This window comes from Lepeophtheirus salmonis, chromosome 13 (assembly GCF_016086655.4).
Source record: "Lepeophtheirus salmonis chromosome 13, UVic_Lsal_1.4, whole genome shotgun sequence".
In the NCBI taxonomy this organism is placed as follows: domain Eukaryota; kingdom Metazoa; phylum Arthropoda; class Copepoda; order Siphonostomatoida; family Caligidae; genus Lepeophtheirus; species Lepeophtheirus salmonis.
The window spans coordinates 3,356,302-3,374,502 of record NC_052143.2 but is presented as its reverse complement, the minus strand read 5'-3'; the positions used below and the strand labels follow the sequence as shown (position 1 = coordinate 3,374,502).

Below are 18,201 nucleotides of genomic sequence, written 5' to 3'. Positions count from 1 at the left end.
TCCAATGCGTTCAAGAGAAACTTCTTGAAGGCATACTGGGAGTGAAGGTATATATTGATGACTTGCTTATTTACAATGAAACAGAGGCAGAACACAGGTCACTTCTAAGGCGTGTATTTAGGCGTCTTTTCAGCGTAGGTGCTCACTTGAAGCAGAGCAAGTGTATTATCCTTCAGTGTGGACTTAACTACTTAGGATACGAGGTTACTTCTTAAGGTAGATCATTAGATCCTGATTTAATACGTCCTGCCGTTGACTTTCCTACTACAAAGTAAGCTCCTGAAGTTAAGTCCTATCTAGGATTTGTCCAATATTATGGTCAATTTATTAAAATATTTCTTCTACTGCTGCTCCTCTTCCTGAGCTAACGAAAGCTTCAGTGAAATTATCATGATCTAAAAAGGAAGAGGATTGCAAAAAATAAAGAATAACATTTCTCATTCCCCATGTTTAATGTTTTATGATCCAAATGTTCCCTTGATATTGGCTACAGATGCGTCACCGTTGGGCTGGGGTACCATTCTATCCCAAGTTGGTGAAGAAGGTGAGTGTCCCGTGGCATTTGCGTTATGAAAGCTGTCTCAAGCTGAACGAAATTACTCTCAAATCGACAAGGAGGCCACAGGGATTGTATAGGGATTAAACAAATTTGAACACTACTTCATGGGAAGGCATTTTATCACCAACCTCTAAAATACATCTTCAACCCGAATAAAGAGCTACCTGCTGTGATTTCTGCACAAATTTCAAGAGAGGCCATTAGATTGTTAATGTTTAATTACCCCATCGAACATGTTAAAGGCTCAAATATCTCTCATCCCAATTCTCTCTCCCTTGGTCCTCTAGATGACCCTATTCGGGAGAATGATTCCGCAGATATGTTCATGTGTATGGTTATCGATGTATCAAGTGTAAAGGAAGATGAGCTTCTTAATGTCACACCGAAGGATGATTCTCTCTCTTTAGCCATTGAAGCAGCCATATCAGGTGACTGGTCGAAGGTTACTGAGATTGTTTTTCTCAGAAAGTGGAACTTTTTATCTATGAGAAATGGACGCCTCTTTTGGGGAATAAGATTGGTCGTACCTACTACTCTGAGGAAGAAATTTTTGGAAGAACTTCATCTGTCTCATCGGGGTATAGAAAAATGAAGTCAATAGCTCGAAGCTTAGCGTGGCGGCCCGATATTGATCTAGAGATTGAAGAACTTGTAGCTGCTTGTCGAACCTGTCAGAAGAACTCACAGTCTCCGCCATCTGAATTCATCCAATTTCCACTTGTAGCTGAGTGGGAACGACTTCACATTGACTACACTAAAATTAGTGGATTGGAAATTTTAGTTCTTATTTGTGCAGTTTCTAAATGGATGGAAGCAGCGTTCATGAAATCGACAACGACTTTGAAAGTGTTTATATGGTTTTCAAGATTCGGGTTTCCCTTGAAAATAATGATAATAGGCCTCAATTTGCCAACGAAGCCTTCTGTGCAAAGTTAACCGAATGGGAGATTTAACATAGTTTATCGCCTCGATATCATCATCAATCCAATGGTTTAGCAGTAAGGGCTTTTCGAATTATGAAGGAGTTAGTAAGGAAAAATCAAGACATATCCCTAGACGAGCTCCTATTTTCATATCGTTCGACTCCTCTAGCAGGGGAGAAATCTCCTGGTCCACTTCTTTTTGGTCGTCCTATTGGCACACGAATAAATGCTATGATCCAACTAACGTCCATTTCTGAAGACTGTACTGCAAAATTTCGTCCAAATATGAATTTCTGGTGTAGAACCTATGATAGTAGAGGAAGACCTAAATGAATAGCTGGTGAAACCATCGTAGGAATTGGTAACGCTTTATGGAGTATCAGGATTTGTGAGGACAATTCCACCCGCCATATCAACCAGCTCAAACCTCTTTAATTCTTAGATTGGGTGGGGGGGGGACTATTGTGACTACGCACTCAACCTGCTTCACCCTTTAATATAAAACTACTCTTCTATTATATGTGCCTTTTATTTATCTTATCTTTGTTTTAAGAGTTAACTCTTTGGACGTGAGAACCACTTTTTTTCCAAAATAACTTTGTATCCAGAGTTCTTATTAAACCTCTCCAGTGGGAGAAATACTTATTTGACAGATTTTGTTGAGGTCTCCCCGGAGTCCTCCATGACGGTTGTGAGGTCATCTGCAAACCAGAGTGATTTATTAACTTTATCACCATATTGGAAGCCCTTAATTTTTCTATTTTTCATTTTTTCTCGGTGAAGACATCAATCAACGATATAAGCAAAGATGGGCATAAACTATCTCATTGTCGACACCTCCTTGTGCTATGGAAACTGGACATATGTCCTCCTATTTGTACTATACTAGGAACACTCCAGGGAAAAGTGGCTATTGTTCTTAGAAACTGTTGTGGAAGAGATACTTTGAACAATTGCTACAGAATGAACCTGTAGGAGACTGTCAAAAGCTTTCTCGAAATCTATCGGACTGTTATGTATTGTCTTTTATTTACTTTTAGATCATGACGTAGGGATTTGTTTTAAATAGATAGTAATGTACCTTTTGTTTTACGAGTTGATATATTTTAATAGTTATATGTATGTACATCCTTTTAAGTGTAATCCCTTATAGAATATATGTTTTAGTGTATGATTGTACCCCCAATCCAAAGGTGTTCTTATTAGCTTTACTCCGGTCCGTAACTTCCCTCTGTTAGTGGTGTTCGTAGAGCATTACACGGATAAAATCTAAGACTTTTTAATCTCATTGATCATATCAGTACGTGGGATATCTTCTTTCTTATTTTCTTTTTTGAAATCAGAATAAAATACTTGAATTTATGAAAAGGATAGGTTTTGTCAAAAGATCCACAGAATAAAAGGAGCTATTGCAGTAAAGATGTATTCAAGGATATTAATAATAAAAAGGAAGAATAAATGTGTACAAAATTGAGAGTAAGCATTTCAATGAACGCACCTTTACTCCACGCAAGTGTTTTAATCAAAAACATTTTTATTTCAGTTTTAAAATGTGTCTTCGTGAAAGAGATATTAATTATAGCACGTGTCTTGACAAAGATTTTCTGATTCTATTGAAATAAAAAGGTTGTAATATTGTACAAAGACAATAAGATTTTGTCATTAGATTTTTACCCATAAAAAATACAATTCCACCCTACATGAGGTTAAGTGATTGTCCCTTGATCCACTCCAGATACTCATTTACTCATACCTCTGAGACGTCCATGCTTAAATGAAGAGGAAAAGAAGAAGGGAGTGTGTGGAGAATGATGTTACAACTTTTGAATATGACTAAAAAAGGGATTTGTGTAAAGAAAAAACTAAACATAGCGATTAGAAAAGGAAAAACAGATGATCTGTTTGTTCTTTCGTCTCTTTTGTTAATTATTTAATAAGTCGTGGGTGAGTTAACATCTACCTATATATGAAGGATTCTTGCTTATCTTTTTTGAAAGGATTTCTTCCCTAAAAACAAGGTATTTTTCTGAAATTACCACACGGATGAAAAATCTTCACTCTGAATTATTTTCAAAAACAGCCCTCCCAAAAATATAATCCAGGGGCACGGTGTTATCTTGCTAACACAAAAATACCCTATGTATTTTTTTTTTCAGCTGCTGATTCCTTGATACGTCATGGCTATTTTATAATTTATTCTTTTTCATAAATAGACAAAGTAATAAGTTATTCTATACCAGGGCCGTACGTCAGTATTGCGCTTTGTCCGCTTCAGCGGACCAAAAAAAAAAAAAAACCTTACTCAACCGTCCACCAATCATATAGGTATGTAAATATAGATGAATTAAGTCATAATTAATTATTAAAATCTATTATATATATGTAACTTATGACAAACTCATAATAGTACTGAGTCATTATAATAAAATTACATATTTGTAGCACGTCCACCCAAAAGGAAGCTAGATAATTTTTCTCAAAATTGAACATGGAATACATTTTCCAACAAATTATAGTTCATTTAAATGAAAAAGTGATTCTGATTAATCCTTTGGAGGCACCACAAATTGTACTTAAAGTAGCCAAAATTCACCGGCACATTTATAGAATTAGTAAATTAATAAATTATATCTCTAAGACAATATTGGGGCCAAATTAAGTCAGATAGATAAAATGGAGGTTTTAAACTACAGTTAACACTCTCGGGTATCTCAATTCATCCCAGAAATTTGAATTCAAATCCTGTAATTTACCGTAATATCTCTTTCAAATATTGTCTGTCATTTTATAAATATAAATGATTGAACCTTTGAATATAAAACACGTTTTCCGCTTCCCGTGATACATTTCTGATAATTAATAAATTACTGCAATTATTTCGAGAGTACTTTACAGCCAAAAATAAAAAACAAAGACGCACATAACATTTTTCGTATAGATTTAAAGTACTTCACATTGAGTGGATATTTGAGTTAGATATTACGTTTAACGTTACTGGTTGCAAATGTGAAGTACTTTACAGCCAAAAAAAAAAAAAAAAAAAAGACGCACACAACATTTTTCGTATGGAGTACTCTTGAAATATTTAAGAGCGTGAGAATTTGTTTCATTGAATACAAGATAAACTAAATTATTACTGCTTAAAAGGGACATAAATAATAGTTATGTACTTTTTAGAGTGGATTGTTGCAGTAATTTATTAATTATCAGAAATGTATCACGGGAAGCGGAAAACGCATTTTAACAGAGAGTTGGTGATTTGTTCTATCTGTCAGAAGGAAATACAGAAGGACAACTTTAATGATCACAAAGTTAAACTCCATAAGAATGACCCCAGCTGCAAGTATCAAGTGAAAATTGATCATAAGAAGCAGAAAACATTGAACTTTGCTGTTAAGAAAACTTCCTCTGCTACATCCTCATCCTCAGTCACTGCCTCCTCCTGTCCCGATGACCCTGCTCCAGTTGAGGCCTTACTGCCTGAACCAAGATCTGAAAAGTCCATTTCTGCTGAAGAGAAAATTACTGCAGACACAGAAAATAATGGCGACTCATCAAATTACCCCAGCGGACGGATTTCTCATGGAATAAGACTTCCTAATCTCGATATCGGACCAATCTTCTCTCCCGAGCAGCTCTCTGTAGTCAACAATAACAATATTCCCTCTGCAGAGGACTCTGAGACTAGCGACAATGTCCAGGGAGGTGAGAAGAGCAAGACTGAGGAGATGGAGTTTGTGGACGGAGGCCCAGGGTACCCTGTCGTCTTCACGAGCCAGCTGGGTGACCCGATACTTACCAGGCGGGAGCCAAAGCGGAAGGACATCCAGACCAGAACCAGAGTGGAGACTGAGTGGGAAACTGTGCCTAAAGTCGAGAGACATCATCCTCTACAGCCCAAGTTACAAACATACAGTCCTCAGATAGATGACAAATACTCCAGAGACTTTCAATATGATTGGTTCCGTAAGTTCCCGTGGCTAGAATATGACAAGTTTGGAAAGTCAGCCAAGTGTTTCGCCTGTTCCAAATTTTCCATTTCCAACCGTGGGAAATTTGAGTTCAAAATATCGAAAAACAGTTCCTCGTTGAAAGTTCATTCTAACAACAAAAAACACAAACTGTCGATGGAAAAGTGGATCAATTTCCTCACATCAAAGAGAAAGAATACCTCGGTTCTCGGCCATGTTCAGTCTCAACATGCTGAGGAAGTCGTGAAGTGTCGAGCTTATTTGAGGTATCTTTCCCAAACTGTTGGGTTCCTCGCAAAGCAAGGATTGGCTTTTAGGGGCGATTCCGAAACAAGAAAATAGTTAACGGAATCTAATGAAAACAATCGAGGAAACTTCTTGGAGCTTTTGTCCCTGCGTTCACACGACAATCATATTCTCAAAGGTGAAATGGAGGCCGAAGTCAAAAAATTTAGTTCAGCTGGGGCAGGTTTTTCCAAATGGACTTCACCTGACATCCAAAATGAGCTGATAGAGATTATAGCATCCAAAGTGACAGAACATATGATTGAAGATGTCAAGACTTGTGCCGGCGATGATGACTACTGGTTCTCTGTGATTGTTGATGAGACATCAGATATGTCAAACACGGAGCAGTTCAGTCTGTTACTGGGATATCTGACGAGTGAAGGCATCAAGAAAGAGACCTTCCTCAAGTTTGTAAAAGTTACTCAGACTGACGGCAAATATTTGTTTGAGAAGCTTCAGAAGGCTGTTAAGGATCTCGGCCTTAACCCCGCCCGCACTGTCTCCCTGGCCACGGACGGTGCCTCCAACATATCCGGCATCAAGAAGGGTCTTGCCACCAGGTGGAAGGAAGCAGCCCCACTGTGTGTCTACATCCACTGCTACGCCCATGTCCTCAATCTTGTAGTCAAGGATCTTCTCTCAAATATAACCCTGTTGAGAAATACAATGGGGACAGTACAAATTTTAGACAACTTCATTGAAGGGTCACCAAAGAGGTCAGCAATCTACAAGTCGGTGAAGATAACAAGTAAAGATGAGGAGCATGCCAAGGTGATGACCCTGAAGAACCAGTCTGCTACCCGCTGGAGTCTCCGCTACGATGCGGTACACGCTGTATCTCTAGGGATGGTCAGAATCATGAAGACCCTCATAATAATGAGAAAAGATAAAGATACATTGTCGAGTTCAACAGCAACTTCTCTGCTCAAATGCATCTTTAGTCACGAACTTGTTTTCGGCATTGAACTGTTGAAGACACTCCTCAGACCCACATATAGCTTGTCAGATGAACTTCAAGGCAGAAAGGTTGACCTAACAAAGGCCCGGAAACACGTCAACCTAGTGATTAGGACTCTTGAAGATCTTAAGAATGAGAAAATCTTTGAATCAATCTAGAAACTTGCTGAGTTGAAGTCGTCTGAGATGAAATCAGTATTTGACCAGGAGGACTCAATTGATTTGGAATTCAAGGAGGCGAAGATTTCAAGGAGAATAAAGTGGAAAGGAACAACTGAATCCTACTTCCGTGAACCCCATTTCGATGTTGCAATCAATAAGATTGTATTAGAGCTTGAGAGCAGATTTGCCACCGACGATACAAACATCACAATGGATCTCATTGCAATCGTCAATGACAGTGAAGTGGAGACCTGTGTCATTGAGCGTGTCGCCAAGCACTACAGACTTGAACTCGAGCAGCTTCAGTCAGACCATGCAATCTTCCAGCAATTCAAGGTTAATATTATAATGTAATTTATGTTTCTCTAGGCAGATATTGACACAGAAAACATGGTTTCGTCACAAATTGCTGCGGAGTTAATAAGCTCGGGAGTGTTCCGCCTGATGCCGGAGCTATACAAGGTGATCGTTATCCTTGCCTCAATGCCCATCAGCAGCTGTGAGGCGGAGCGGTTATTCTCCTGTCTCAGAAGGCTCAAGAACCACATGAGGACCACCATGGACCAGGAGAGGCTCTCCTCCCTCACCCCCTTGAACATGGACAGGGTGATGGTGGACAAGGTGCTACATGAAGACATGGACAGTTTGATTGACACCTTTGCGTCAAGGAAAGAGAGGAAAAACTTCTTCTTCTAATCATGATAAAGAACACATGCATTTTTTTCTTCATTTTTTTCAAACACATCACCACGTATACATGCGAGTTAAGAACATCAAGACTTGTGAACATAATTTATTTTCTGTCGATGTAACCGTTTCATGGTATATTATAATCTCGTTCATCATCTTCATCCGTTATTATTTTAAAAATATTTAAGGAGGTTTAAATTGTTTGACTTAATTGTATAGTTCAAAAATTTTCTCTCATTCTTGCACCGTGCATTTTATACTCCATTATACTCCTTCCTTTATGAATAGGTCGGCATTGACTTTCCGTCTAGAGTTTTTCCTTTTCATTTTATTTTTCCCAATGTTTGCCTGAAGAAAATAATGGTCAGACAGTCCATTGGACGATATTCTTGCAAGATTTAATCTATGCTGTAGCATTTGCCCTGTTTAAATATCCACGTTCACCCTTGTAAAGCGGACCGAAAAATCTTCCTGACATACGGCACTGTTCTATACATATGTTCTGTTTCCAATAGAACAGGAATACAATTTCTTGTTGATCCCTCGTCGTTCACATAATACATATATTGGCGATTTTTGTATGTTTATGAAGAAATTTTTTTGGCTATTTCTTCATAGAAATAATATAACAACTTATGATAACTACTCTTTTAATAAAATATTACTAAGCTATATTATAACACAGTATCGAATAAAATACTGTTTAGATTTTAATAATATGTAATTTATTTTAAAAATGATGAAGAAATAATATGACAGTGATAGTTAACTAATATAAAAGAAATAAATAGCAGTTGGTATGATTGACTTATTTGGCTAACTACCAGATGATTCGGCCTTTTTTACGTTTCTTTTTGTATGAAAGGTTGCTTGATGCAATAAAGGTAACGACGTGGTGGATGTCCCTGATTACTAGACTTGGATTTTATGAACGATCGTTCAACCCTCTTAAAACTTTACTCCCTTAGACATATTTGGCAGGAAATTATTATTTTTGCTTAATTTTGTGTCAAAATTGATCATTTTATGAAACGTATAAAATAAATAGGGATAATTTGGATTCTAGTTTGCAGCTTTTGATGATTCTTTGATGCTATTTTTCGGAGGGAGATACAGCTTTAAAAAAACCTTATTTTATTAGGAACTCTTTTTGTATGTAAAAAATATATATATGATGTAATCAGGATTGTGATTGCATGATCGGATATATAAGGGAGCCAGATTCCGACAACAGCCAATTAGAGAAAGTGGAAATTTTGCACAAAATTGACTGTTAAATCATTCTACTTAAATCTTGAAACAAAGGAGAAATAATTTCGCGCTAAATTATAAAATCATGATCTTCCATTTATGCAAAATGTCGTACGTACATCAGTGGAGGTCATGATAAGATGCCTCCACCTAACAAAACTCTTGAAAATCTCACCAACTTCAAATTTGCTTTAACTGCTAATGTGGACGTACATATTTTAGTATGTTTAAAACTACCAATACTGATCAGAGGCAAAAATGAAAGGCAGTAAATCTTTCTAAAAACTTGATTAGTCAATATAATGTTGTTTTTTTTTAAATAAATTATGATAAACATAAAACAGCTTTAAATTATCATTATAAAAATGTAGTTTTCTTTAAATAAAAATTACTCTTTTTTGGGAGCTCATTTTTCAAAATTTTAGAGTTTCCCTAAGTCTACTGATTACATTATATGTGGATATTTTTTTTATTTGAAGGTGACTATTTGGGAGGCTCTTTTCTTCCAAAGAAAAATGAGAATTTTTAAGACCCATTTTCTAACACAAACATAATTTATAAGTTTCATTAAGATAAGTAATTACAATGTTTAAATACATAAATTCATTCGTGTTTATTTTTCTCTTTTGGGCAAGAAGGGCAACAACGTCGACTGTAGGATCTTAAAAAGGATACAAGCAGTAAATATATTATCGCCTTTTCCAATAGGCTTTAAATTCATCAATCAAATAAGTTTCAACAGGAGGAGGGGGGTCATTGATGAGAAACTCGTTGATGAAAATGGGTTCTACAACGGCTATTCCACGAGTAGCGAGACTCTCATAATCAATTTTATATTTTGGAACTTTGACAGGTTCTGCAAAGCAATGAGTTGCATCTTCTGGTTCATAATAAGGAGGATTAGGAGTTATGACTTTACCCCCACCAAACTCAATTAGTCTTTGAAAAGCTTCTCTGCGCTTAGGAGTCGTATGAATTATGGCAACAATCCCTTCAAAAGCTCCTTTTCGCTTACTTCCAATTTTATGTCGCCATCTGTATGAAGCTGATGCCAGTGATTTTTCAAAGCCCCCGTCCTCTAACTGAGAAAGAAACGGATTATTTGGATGTCCCCATTCATATTTGTCTAAGGGAGTAATGATACTCTTGTGCGACATACATTCATCAAAATATGAGCTATGAAGGAACATTTTTCCAGATGCAATGGAACATAACATCTTTTCTGATCGAAATAATTTTGGAGCTATAATATGAGTTGATTTTGGGTCACAACAATTCAGATTTGAAAAAGAAATGTTGCTATTATTTAGAGAGTCGATCAGATCTCCAAATGCAGCCTTAAGATCGTCAGGATAACCTGCAATCATAAAACGATATTTCTGATTGGTTTCATCTTCTTCACATTGTAAAAGTGCTTCTTCGGTCATATTCTCAGGTATATCCATGGACTGAAATTCACTCTAAAAAATTTAAAGGAAAATATACTACGTCTAATAATATATCATTCATAAGTTACATAATTTCTTACATTATTAGCTAAAGATGCATTATCATCAGCATTCTCCTTCTCAGACAATATCATATTTTCTTTAGACTTCATAGAATCTACGCACTGTATCTGATGTTCAAGTGTCTGGTTATCAATTGCAATCGAATCTTGGTTAGATGCTTCACAAAGAGAAGATATTTCTGTAGTACACTCCGTTGATGACATATTCATTTGTATTTTTTTAATTGAACTACTGGTTTTAGAGGTATTCAAATCCATTTTTGTTATATCTTGTAACAAATCTTTTAATTTTTCTTCGTCTTTTGGCTTTTTGAAATTTTTACAAGCTTTGGGAGTAGTTAAACTATCAACAGTTGCACTCATATTTATAGTATTTGAATTTCTTGCATTCAATGTATGAGGATATTTAGAAGGATTCAGCAGTCGTTTTTCTTCTTCACACGCAAAAACCCAATCTGGGGAAACGACATACTTTCCATCAGATCTCGCCTGTCGAAACTCTTTGGTAATATCATTAACTTTATTTGAAGAGAAAACAACATGAGTAACATTCTCATCATCATAGCAACCAAGAATAGATCCTCCGAGTCTATTGACAGCATTTGATATGCAATCAATAAGTCCGTAGCATTTTTTTGTCACATATAGTTTAACACCTTCGAATGGTAGTTTGTAAATAGTGTTATTATCTCCAGGACTACCATCCCTTATAAGTTTGACTCTTTTACCAGGATATCTCCAAGACATTCCCTGTCTATTCATTTTGTCTTCCATTAGATCATCGAATGACTTTTCTGACCTTTCCAATACGGTAAGTCCTTTAGCTTCAAGAAAATCCATTGTTGCTTCATGTTGCATACGAAGATTTTTAGGGTCCATTAATTCATTCATTGCATTTTTCAATTTGAACTTTCTTGACTCTCTTTCCTGAACTCTTTTACACCTAGAAGCTTCAAGTTCAATGAATTCATTCCTCAATTTTATTCTCTCACTTTCATTAGTTCTATTTGAAATTAATATATCATATTGATTCTTCCAATATTTTCTTGTGTAAGGACTAGGATCTTCATTACCGAGAAATGCTCCAAAAGGTTTTTCAGGTGTCTTCATTTCGGATATTTTATTTGAGTTGTCATCATCCAAGCTTTGTTTGTGGTTATATGACTGTTGTAAATGACTTGGACTGGGTTGCGAATCTGGAGGTGGGCACCACCTTTCACCTGAAACAGAATAAGGACATAAATAGTATGCATAAGAAGACTCAAAGAATAATCCCTACACTTCTCCATGATTAATCGATTTTGTTTATAGAAACAGATAGAACAAATGAAAAATTGGGAAAAGTATTGGAATGAAATTCCTCCTGAAATTATTTAGGTATATAAGTAAATGCCAAATGGATGTGCGGAAGTATTATAATTGAATGGACAAAAATTTAAATATTAAATTTTGCTCTATAAAAAAATGTCTTATAATGTCTTCAGGACTTTCATCAATGTCCACTATAAACTATTGTATATATTAAGCGTTAATACATTAACTGTGTTTAATTGTACCTACTTATTTCTACCCTCAAATAAGTAATTTTAATTAAATTGGTTTAGTGTAGAAAATTATGATGAAGAGCACGACAAATAAAATTTTTTTAGAAAAATAAGTCACACAATTGAGATATTTATTCCGATTTTTTGGAGTGCGTTATTCTTATATACCACTTTATGATAGTTTTGATAGACATATTACCTATAGATGGGCTCAATTCTATCTTCTTCGGTCGCATTTTTTTCAATATCTAACCCAGGAGTTTCCAAAGCGAGCATGGAGTTTTTTATGGTTTTGCTGTTGATAGGCGTGTTGAAATTATATCTAGTTGAATTTTCATTGTTTTTATTTTCAATATCATGGCTAATTTCATTTAAATCTTCTTCATTGCCTAAAGGAGAAACACTTTTATTGTTAGATAACTCTTCAAGATGCTCAGGAAGAGGTTTGTCAGGGGAAAAGACATCAGATTTCCCTAGTAGGAAAGGTTTTTCTGAAATCCAAGCCATTTTAGTCATGCAAGCCATTACCCAGTCTTTTGAAACAACTGGAAGTTTCCATCTTAAGGCAGCCTCATATTTATTTCCATCTGGACTAAAACAGATAAGATGAGTTGATTTTTTTGTATCCTCTTTTTCTTTACGGACAAATGTTTCTTGGGATATTGCACCAAGAGCTTCAGCCAAAGAGCGTAAAAAAAAGCCTTTCTTGAGAAGCAAATCCTGATATGCCAATTACAACTTCTTTCAAAGGCTAAATGAATTATTTGTATGGCATATCATACATCATTATAAATTTATATAAAATCTTACCTTCAAATTAGTATCGATCAAATACGGTTTACAAAAATATTCAATATTCAAAAACTCTCCTTTATCAAGGCATTCACTAAGCCACAAATGATTGACTTCATTTTTTGCTTTAAAATTATGAATGTTACAGCCGTAAACAGGGAGGACAAGGTAATCCAAAATACCCAGGTAGTCCGCAGATACTATCTCTCCTCCTTCTTCATCCACCCATTCACTCAATTCCTGCTCTGTTTCTTCATCTAACCCGACAAGAGAAAACGTTTTATTTGTAAGGAATTTTGCTGATTGAGACTGGTCGCTCTCATTTGTCGTTGTTTGATTCACTGCCGGAGCAAGGGGGTCAGCCAAGGTGGTATCATCTTGTTTTGCAGCATATTGACCAGGAATGTCGTTGCCAAGTTGAGTAATTTGTTCAGTTTGTGTCGAAACTTTTTCATCTTTGGGAAAAAGTGGAGGTAGACAAGGCATTTTTAGTGCAGCAAAATCACTTTCAGGAGCCATTCTACCAAGGTGCATACTTTCAACAATCCACTGAATAGTGACCTGATAGGGATTTAAGTTAAGCTCTTTTAGATGCTTTGTTTTGGCGAACGATTTTACAACCATATGTGTGACTGAGGGGATAAGCTGAGACATTTTTGTTGCTCCAGCTATTTGAATTACTCTTCTGAGATGTTCTTTCTGAACATCATCAAACCCATGGAGAAAAATTCGACATCCATCCAAAAAAGGCCCAGCTTTTATTACACGGTCAATATCCAAACTTTTAAACCAGCTCTCTGTACTACGTATACCACTTTTTCCTATCACAGAAATCGATCCTGAATTTTCTACAGTTTCATTTACTTTAATGGTCGTTGTTTCATCCCCTACTGGACCCATTATAGTACTACATAATGATACTTCAGTAAGACGAGAGACATCTTCTTTAGTTGGGGTAGAACAATTTCTTTTTTCAATTTTATATTCATCAGATTCAAGGCAATATCCCTTTTCAATTGAATCAAAGACCCAATTAGAATTGAGAGTTGGGATTTTCCATTTCGTTGCATAAGAAAATTTTTCCCCTTCGGGAGTGGGTACAATAAGGACATTGGTCGAGTTTATATCTAATGCTTTAGAGTAGATTCCTCCATGGGACTCAATACTCTTTTTGAGTAAATCTTTGTCCTTTGGATTCATCTGCGACACACTTATGTTTAAACCCATAAGGGCAGGGCATTTAAACCTAGAAAATTGTCCATCTGTAGCAGCCACATTATCATTTTGACTTTTTTTCCAAACATTACGCACCCATTCCTCTGTCATTATAGGAATTTCTTTCTCAACGGCAACTGAGTATTTAGGACTATGGACAACCTGTTATAATTATATTGCTATTAATACTGGCTTAAAAATATAAAAGAGCTCTCACGGCAGCGATAAGATGAGTCACTCCATCGTGGAACGTGTTACTGTATACACCAGACATACTTTCAATTAGCTTTTGTATTTCAGCCTTCTTTTCCTTTTCGAAGCCAGTGGACGTAACTATAAGGCCCTTCATAGCAGCAGTAAACATAGGATAGGGAAGCTCAGGCACAGGCTCTTTTTTTTGTAAACATGCCAAAAGGCAACGGGGACCAACAATTGTAGCTTTACTGTTTTTTATCGATTCGAAGGCTTCGCCATCAAAGGGATCCATGACAAAGACGTCCTATGAATAAAGAGTAATGTAAGATAAATTAGTTTTAAGACTCAATAGATAGCTCAAGGATTACCATTTTTGAATATTTCAAATCAAGAACTTCATCGTGATGAATCCAAATGGGATCAAGTCCCATATCCTGAGTTTGATCAAAAGCATAGGCTAAATCCTCAGAGCAAGTAGTTTGATTTTTACCCAGTGGCAAGACGAAGCGAATATTTACATTATCTTCCCCTTTCATGATTGATCCTGATGAGGAAAAAATAATTGTTAATATTCACTATCATGAATCTCGTTAAATTTATGAAAGAACATTTATTAATATGAATAAGGTTTAACATAGTACGTGATTTACTATGCAAATTACATAAAGTCAAACTGTGAACAATCAGTCGTATAAAGATACATTGATTAATTATTTACTATATAGATATATAAATTAATAGATGCACTTGTAAATCAAGCATAATTTGTAGGAAAATTTAAAACATTATTGATTTATCAAGAGATTAATGGATTTTTCCGAAAGGGAGTTTCTTCTTTCTCAATCCAAGACTGAAAAGTTTTTTTTTAAACGATTTCTTGAGGTATAGGATCCGATGTTCACAGTAGGTATAACAGAGGCAGCAGAATCAACATTCAAATACTGAACAAATCTTTTAAGCTCAGAGTAACTCGAGTGTTCACTATAGGGAACCTCAAGTAAATAAATGCCCTTATCCTTTTGGTTCACTTTAAATGAAGAGGATTCGCGAGTCCATCCAGTAGGAACTATAGAGAGTAGAGATGTGCATTTAAATTTATTTCGATACTTTCTTAGAAATTCAATATTGCGAGCATCCTTGACAGATACCACATGAAGAAACGATTTGTCTGGTTTTTTTCTATTTTGTACTAGTCTTTGTTCAAGAACATTAATATCCAGAACACTCAAAATTCTAGCCTTATGAGCAACCATTGGAAATATTTTCTTGTCAAGTGCTTCAGCTATGGCTATGAATATTCTTTCTTTCCCGATGGTATACGTTCCAACAAGGATAATAGTATTGGGATCCCTCCTGAGTCTTTCTTTTACTATAGTTACAGTTCTTTTAATGACAAAATCCTGCGCAGGAAAATCATACTCAGGTGAACAGTAAGTAGTATCAAGGTGAAGTTTATTAATTTGACAATCCCAAAAGGAAGGATACTCTTCCATTGCTGGAATAGCCCGAAAGTCGCCCGTATGTAACGTTGCACTTCCATCAACGAATTTGAACAAAAACATTACAGCTCCAGGGCAATGATTTGCCTCTAATAAAGTGACAGTGACACCACTTCCATCGACAGTTCTTTCCATGTTTAGTTCAAATGCTCTAATATAAGAATCTGAAATATGAAACTGCATGCGCAGAAGACGAGCTGTCACCAAACTACAGACAATTGGCTTGGAAAACGAACTTGTAAGGCCAATATAATGATCTCGATGAAAATGAGATAAAAAATAGATCGAAACCCCTGGAATATAACCATAGTTAAATGCATCAACAACAAACGATGTATCACTTATACGTTTATAAAAGGGGCAACGATTAAATCTGGATCTCTTAGTTTCCATTTCTATTAGTGGATCCTTAACAACTGGCTTAGAAATACCACCGAAAAAATCCTTATTTATCACTTTATTAGAGCTCGATTTTGGAATGTTCATTTCCAGTTTCTGAAGCTTCAATTTAGGATCCGTTACCGTCACATATAGCCGTATATCACCGTCTTTCTTATTCGACATGGCACTTACTTTCACTCCAGACTTATTCTTCATCGGTGTTTCTGTTATCCCTTCAGAATTACTGTCTCTGTCACTGACCAAGTCTTCTTGGACTGTTTTTAGGGTCTTATTCTTATTTCTTTGAATTTCCTCATCAATGAACTGTTTAAAAATTGATTGATTTAAGAAAGAGTTATTGGCTTCATTGGAATTATCTTCTTCGGGAGCAGCAAGTTTATTGCTGATTGACGAATCATTTAATGCAGTGTTCTTTAAAGGAGTAGAATGTACTTGCACAAGGGGAGATTTATGGATATTGTATCTTTCGATTTCATTATTGATAAAATCCTTTACAACCGGATCAGACTCAATCGAGCGAAAATCAGTGTCCTCTGTTCCACTTAAGGATGACCCTTCTGACTCATGTTCAAACAGTGCATTGTGAGAAGTTCCGCAACTAGCAATATTTATGGATTTAGAATCATGAGGTAGAAAAACAGTTGAAGCACCCTTCCAACTCAAGTCCGCTTTTGTTGGAGTAAGGAATTTATGAGTAGTGAGTCGATTATCGATGGACTCACACATTGTATTTTCAACAGAAAAAACAACATCATTTAAGAGAGGCTTGTGATGTTCAGATAAAAGTTTTCTCATTTTCTTGTCTTTCATGCTAGGAACAGTGGGTGAACACCCAATATTGAGTCGACTTTCATGAGGACTAAGTCTTTTAGAACAACTCCTGATTGAAGTAGGATTTCTAGATGTTACTCTAATAAAGTTTTCAATTCCCTGAATAACTCTCGGTTCTATTTGATCCATAGAAATACTGTTATTATTGAATACATCTTCAGCCTCGTCGGATACAACTTTTTTAGAAGAAGGAAAAGTAGATTCCTTCCAGATAATGTGTTCATGTCTGGAATGAATTAAACAATTACAAAAGGTTGAATAATTTATGATAAAATATGTTAGTATACACTTTGGGATTTCTATCGAATGGATTATCTCTTTCTTAACTAGAATTACTCAGGATATTTTTACGACTTATCGAACTATTGCTTTGAATTACAATAATCAAAACTCATGAAAAACTTATATATTAATGCAGTCATGGAACTTAAACACTTTTAAAATTTTCTTATCTTCAATATTTATAGATTGAGATCCGAATCCTATAAAACCCTAATTTGTACAAGGAACTTTTGACATGATTGTGAATTAACCTTCTAAGCTCATAGTGTAATGCCATGGTATTTACACAATTGGATCCCTCTGGACACTCCGGAATGAGTTCTCGATCTTCAGGACGCGTGAGTTGAACAGAGCAAAAGCCATTGTGCATGCCCACTCTTTCGTAAGGTTTCAGACATGTCCAAGGCATTCCACATTGAGGACATCGCACTTTATTCTCATTGTAGGGCACACCTTGCCCATTAATATCTACATGATGTAAAAGATAAAGACTCCATCAACAGGAAATTAGAATAAGATTCCAAAGCTCTTATTTACCCTTGTTCTTGTTGATGTTTTCATCCGAGATTTTTGCCCTTTTTTTAGAGGATTTCTTCTTCTTCGCTTTCTTCCGCTCTTTCAGCTTGGATTTCTTGCTAAGGGTTAAGGGAACGTAGTTGAAGGGATCCTCTGTCACATCTAATGATTCACAAGTCGAGTCCATATGGGATTTTTCTCTTTACATTAATATTGATAAATGATAATAGTTATCCCTCTGAAAATAATCGTTTTGCGTTCAAACACCCGTGTTTTTCCCTCTCTTTTCCTTTTTATTTTGGGACGTCAATCTCTGTTCTTTAGTAGTTTATTTATTTAGTTAGTACGTACTTAGCTCCCTCTAGCTCTCTGTCTCATTTACGGGCGAGCAAAGAAAATATTACATTATTTATAGTTTGTTTATAAAGAACTAGTCCGGCCAGATGAATTGGCAGCCTTCTTTTCTTCTGTGTAAAACAGCAGAAATTCAGTTCATCAACTGAATATAAACAAATATCTACCTAAATCTCACAGTTTTTTACTTAAAATAAATATTATTTATTATTATAGATTCAATGTAGTGCCAATGAGCTGCAGGATAATGCAGTTTTTGA

At 35.7% G+C, this 18,201-nt stretch overlaps 2 protein-coding genes across 2 annotated transcripts; both read right to left on the bottom strand.

Annotated features, from left to right (window-relative positions):
* Positions 1-9,074: 9,074 nt before the first annotated feature.
* Positions 9,075-14,602, bottom strand: LOC121127653 (DNA topoisomerase 2-binding protein 1-A). Its single transcript, XM_071892880.1, has 7 exons — positions 14,426-14,602; positions 14,080-14,361; positions 12,666-14,024; positions 12,055-12,575; positions 11,872-11,882; positions 10,330-11,531; positions 9,075-10,261 (listed from the first exon to the last, which is right to left on the bottom strand). Exons 1-7 carry the CDS (start codon positions 14,591-14,593, stop codon positions 9,491-9,493), a joined length of 4,314 nt encoding a protein of 1,437 aa, XP_071748981.1. The 5' UTR covers positions 14,594-14,602; the 3' UTR covers positions 9,075-9,490.
* LOC121127444 (uncharacterized) lies at positions 14,602-17,958 on the bottom strand. The gene is made up of 3 exons (XM_040722806.2): positions 17,609-17,958; positions 17,323-17,539; positions 14,602-17,015 (listed from the first exon to the last, which is right to left on the bottom strand). The coding sequence occupies exons 1-3, from the start codon at positions 17,772-17,774 to the stop codon at positions 14,897-14,899; spliced, it is 2,502 nt and encodes an 833-aa protein (XP_040578740.1). The 5' UTR covers positions 17,775-17,958; the 3' UTR covers positions 14,602-14,896.
* Positions 17,959-18,201: the final 243 nt, after the last annotated feature.